Below are 4,173 nucleotides of genomic sequence, written 5' to 3' on the forward strand. Positions count from 1 at the left end.
TTGTTAGTAATATATAGTTCTTCCCCTAAACAGAGTCATTGGAATGGAGTTAAACATGTATTACGATATCTAAAGGGGACTAGTGATTTGGGTCTGTTTTATACTAACAAACGTAATGTTAATTATATTGGTCATGCAGATGCATGTTATTTATCTGACCCACATAAATCTCGATCTGAAACAAGCTATATGTTCACATACTAAGATACTGCTATATCATGGAGATCTAAGAAGCAATCTATTGCCCCTACCTCTTCAAATCATGCTGAGATAATTGTCATTCATGAAACAATTAGAATATGGTTGAGATCAGTGATACATTTCATCTAAGAAAGATGTGGTTTGAAGTGTGATGTCAAGATACCCACAGTACACTTTGAAGATAATATTGCTTGCATGGCTGAATTAAGAGAGGCTTAATAAAAGGGGATAGAATAAAACATATTTCACCAAAATTATTCTTCAATCATGATCTTCAGAAGAATAGTGATGTTGATATACAACAAATCCGCTCGAGTGATAGTACGGCAGATTTATCAAATAAATCTTTACCAGCCTCAACTTTTGAGAAAATGGTACTCAAGATTGGAATACGAAAACTTAACAATCTAAATCATGGTCTTCATCAGAGGAGTAAAATACGCGTTGCACTTTTTTTTCTTTAATCTAGGTTTTGTCCCACTGAGTTTTCCTAGAAATATTTTTAATGAGGCAGCGAGTAATGTGTATAATAAATGTTTATGTGCATTTTTATTCCTTCAACTTTTCTTTTACATGAACATCCGGGGGGAGGTGTTGTGAAATTATGGATGTCAGGTGCTTAAGTGTGGAGTTAGCATGCTTGGAACAGATAAACTCATGCAAAAGTGTGCTTGGAGTGCATTTGCAACAAATTTCCACATGTGGTTTGCCTATAAATACTCATCAAATTGTATTTACAGAAGACACACAGTAATAACAACAATCTCTCTCTCTTTATGTCGTAATTTTCTCTATTGTTCTTCCTTTAGTTTATTAATATAGTCGTCCACTTTTTGTTCGTTTATAACATACATGAGAAATAAAGTTCTTTTTAGCAAAAAAAAAAATCAATTAGAGAAAGAGAAGAAATGCAATTTAAAAGGTTCTAATGAGAAATGAAGTTTTTTTTTAGGTCTAGCCCTCCTTGTTTGTACTTTTCTTCTTGAGATCATTTTCTATATATTAATAATAAAAATAAGGACGCTTTCCAAAAAATACTTTTCTTTAGTTATTAATGAAATTATGATTTTTGTTCTCATTAGAAACAAAAAGAATTTTTTTAGGAAAAAACATCATTTAAATAAAAAAAAAGTGTTAATGAGAAATGTATTTTTTTCTGGGAAGAAAAAACATCAATTGGAGAAAACATGTATTTAAAAGGTATTACTCAAAAATGAGGTTCAGTTTTTAGCAAAAAATAAATTAGAGAAAAAATGTAATTTAAAAGTGTTAATGAGAAATGAAATTCTTTTTAAGAAAAAAAGCAACAAATAGAGAAAACATGTAATTAAAAAGGTGTTAATGAAAAATGATGTTTTTTTTAGAAAAAATATATCAATCCGAGAAAACATGTAATTTAAAAGGTGTTAATTAAAAATGAAGTTATTTTATAGGGAAAAAACATCAATTAGAGAAAATATGAATAAAGTTCTTTTTAGGAAAAAACGTCAATTAGAGAAAACGTGTAATTTAAAAGGTGTTAATGAAAAATGAAGTTCTTTTTTAAGAAAAAACATCAATTAGAGAAAACATGTCATTTAAAATCATATATTAGTGAAAAATGAAAGTCTTTTTAAGAAAAAATACCAATTAGAGAAAACATATCATCTAGCAGGTGTTAATGAGAAATGAAGTTCTTTTAACGAAAAAACACAAATAAGAGAAAACATGTAATTTGAAAGGAGTTAATGAAACATAAAGTTCTTTTTTAAGAAAAAACCATAAACATACCGTTTAAATTAATGAGAAATGTTCTTTTTTGGAAAATACATCAATTAGAGAAAACATGTCGTTTAAAAGGTGTTAATTAAAACTGAAGTTCTTTTTTAGGAAAAAACATCAACATGCCGTTTTAAAGGTGTTAATGAGAAAGGTTCTTTTTTGGAAAAAAAATGTCAATTAGAGAAAACATGTCATTTAAAGTTGTTAATTATAAATGAAGTTCTTTTTAGGAAAAAAATCGATTAGAGAAAACATGTAATTTAAAAGGGGTTATTGAAAAATATAGTTCTTTGTAAAAAAAAACATCAATTAGAGAAAACATGCGGTTTAAAAAATATTATGAAAAATGATGTTCTTTTAGGAAAAAACATGAATTAGATCACACTTGTTTGCTATAAATAGTGGTTTCCCTCATTTTTCATATATATTTTGATATTCTAGTCTTCTTCTTCTTGCATTTCAATAAATCTCGTGTAATTTCTGATGGAAAGAGAAGGAGCAACGTGTGGAGGATATAAATTGAAGAACCAAGCTGAGGCCTTTGAGGAGATGATCTCAGAGGTCCCTTTTTGGTACCGTGCCGGGGAATCGACAAATTCAATATTGAATCGAAGTCCAAAGGTGGAGATTTCCCAAGAACAGCCCCCTGGCCTTAGCGTAATCTTGCTGGTTAGTGTTCTTCTTATCTTTGCCCCGCATTAGAAGATTTTCTTTAGCGTTTTTTTTTTGTGCTGAAAGTATATCTATTTTTATACACATGTTTCCTGGACATTATCAATGGAAACAACATTCATTCTTATACAACTGAGTGAATGTTGAGCTGAATCAGGAAAGTGTATTCCAAAATATGTTTTCTTAATCAACACAAATGTAGATTCATTTAATCCATATACTTGTTGTTTACATTTTTGTGAAGTGCTTATTTTGGCATTGTTACAGGATAAGCATGACACTATTTTGTCTGGAGCAAAACGAAAAGCTATAACTCTAATTGAAAAGGTTGTTGATAAGCCTTCATTAAGCAGTGCTCCACTAAAAAATGTTACGGAGTGGAATTGTGAACTTTGTCAGGTATGTACTACAAGTCAAGATGGTCTGAATGACCACTTCCAAGGAAAAAAACACAAACGCAAGGTGGCTGCTATAAGAGAACACAAGGACGACAAAAACTGCAGTATTGGTCTTCTCCCAAAGAAACCAAAACTTACGCAGCCTATGGAACGTCCTTGCGATGATCTCATATCCGGGGAGAAATTAGAAGAAGAATCATCAGCTATAAACGATAATGATCCTGCATCCTTGTTGATAGATGACAGTGCAACTGACTTGAGAAAGCGTACAACTCATGAAAAGCAAGAGTTCCCATTTTGGTGTGACACATGCCAAATCGGTACCTTCTCTGAAATAGTTATGGAGGCACATAAGATTGGAAAAAAACACAAATGCAAAGTGGAGAATGAAAGCTACAGCATTGTTCTTTCACCAACAAAATCACAATTCATCCAGCTTGTGGAACATCCTTCCGATGATATGATAACAGGGAAGAAATCAGAGGAAGAATCACCAGGTACAAACGATAACGATCAACCATGATTTTATTCGCAAGGATAAGTAGTGTCAAAAATGCAGATTGTGTCAACAACTAGTAGCTTATTTTTGTTGTCAATTAAAACTATTGTTACCAGTATTACCTTTTGATTCGTGGTCCTTTCTACCAACTAGTATTTATTTTTTGTTGTTTAAGGAAATCACATGCGTGGTTGGGTTTTGAAAACAGTGAATAGAAAATGAAGAGCTGTGACTTTTTCAAGACTTGCGACTTTTTTGAAAAGTTATGATTTTTTTTTATATAGAATGTGACTTTCCGGGAAGATTGTTATAGACAAAATATATCATATATATATATATATATATATATATATATATAAACCATAAAAAAAAGATAATGCATAAGTACCCTCTAGACTATGATTGAAATCTCGGAGACACATCTAAACTTAATTAGAGTCCTATTAACCCCACACCCATCCCCCACCCCCAAACTAATTCAAAATGGAATAAATACACCACAGACACTGCACACTCTCTTGAAGGCAAGTGATGAGAGCACAAATTTTGACACATGTCATTTTCTGATTGGTAATTTTATAATTAGTTAGTACACATATTTATTGATGATAAGACATATCATATATATATATATATATATAT

General features: G+C 30.9%; 1 protein-coding gene across 1 annotated transcript; it reads left to right on the top strand.

The window, feature by feature from the left end:
* Window positions 1-948: 948 nt before the first annotated feature.
* LOC109121334 (uncharacterized) lies at window positions 949-3,772 on the top strand. Its single transcript, XM_019216036.3, has 2 exons — window positions 949-2,631; window positions 2,902-3,772. The coding sequence occupies exons 1-2, from the start codon at window positions 2,446-2,448 to the stop codon at window positions 3,553-3,555; spliced, it is 840 nt and encodes a 279-aa protein (XP_019071581.1). The 5' UTR covers window positions 949-2,445; the 3' UTR covers window positions 3,556-3,772.
* The last annotated feature ends 401 nt before the right edge of the window (window positions 3,773-4,173 follow it).

Source organism: Solanum lycopersicum, chromosome 10, assembly GCF_036512215.1.
Source record: "Solanum lycopersicum chromosome 10, SLM_r2.1".
In the NCBI taxonomy this organism is placed as follows: domain Eukaryota; kingdom Viridiplantae; phylum Streptophyta; class Magnoliopsida; order Solanales; family Solanaceae; genus Solanum; species Solanum lycopersicum.

Excerpts from the sequence above, each read along its gene's own strand:
- LOC109121334 (XM_019216036.3), top strand. The coding sequence starts at position 2,446 with ATGGAAAGAGAAGGAGCAACGTGTGGAGGATATAAATTGAAGAACCAA. Across the intron at positions 2,632-2,901 it reads GCCTTAGCGTAATCTTGCTG|GATAAGCATGACACTATTTT; the intron begins GTTAGTGTTCTT and ends GCATTGTTACAG.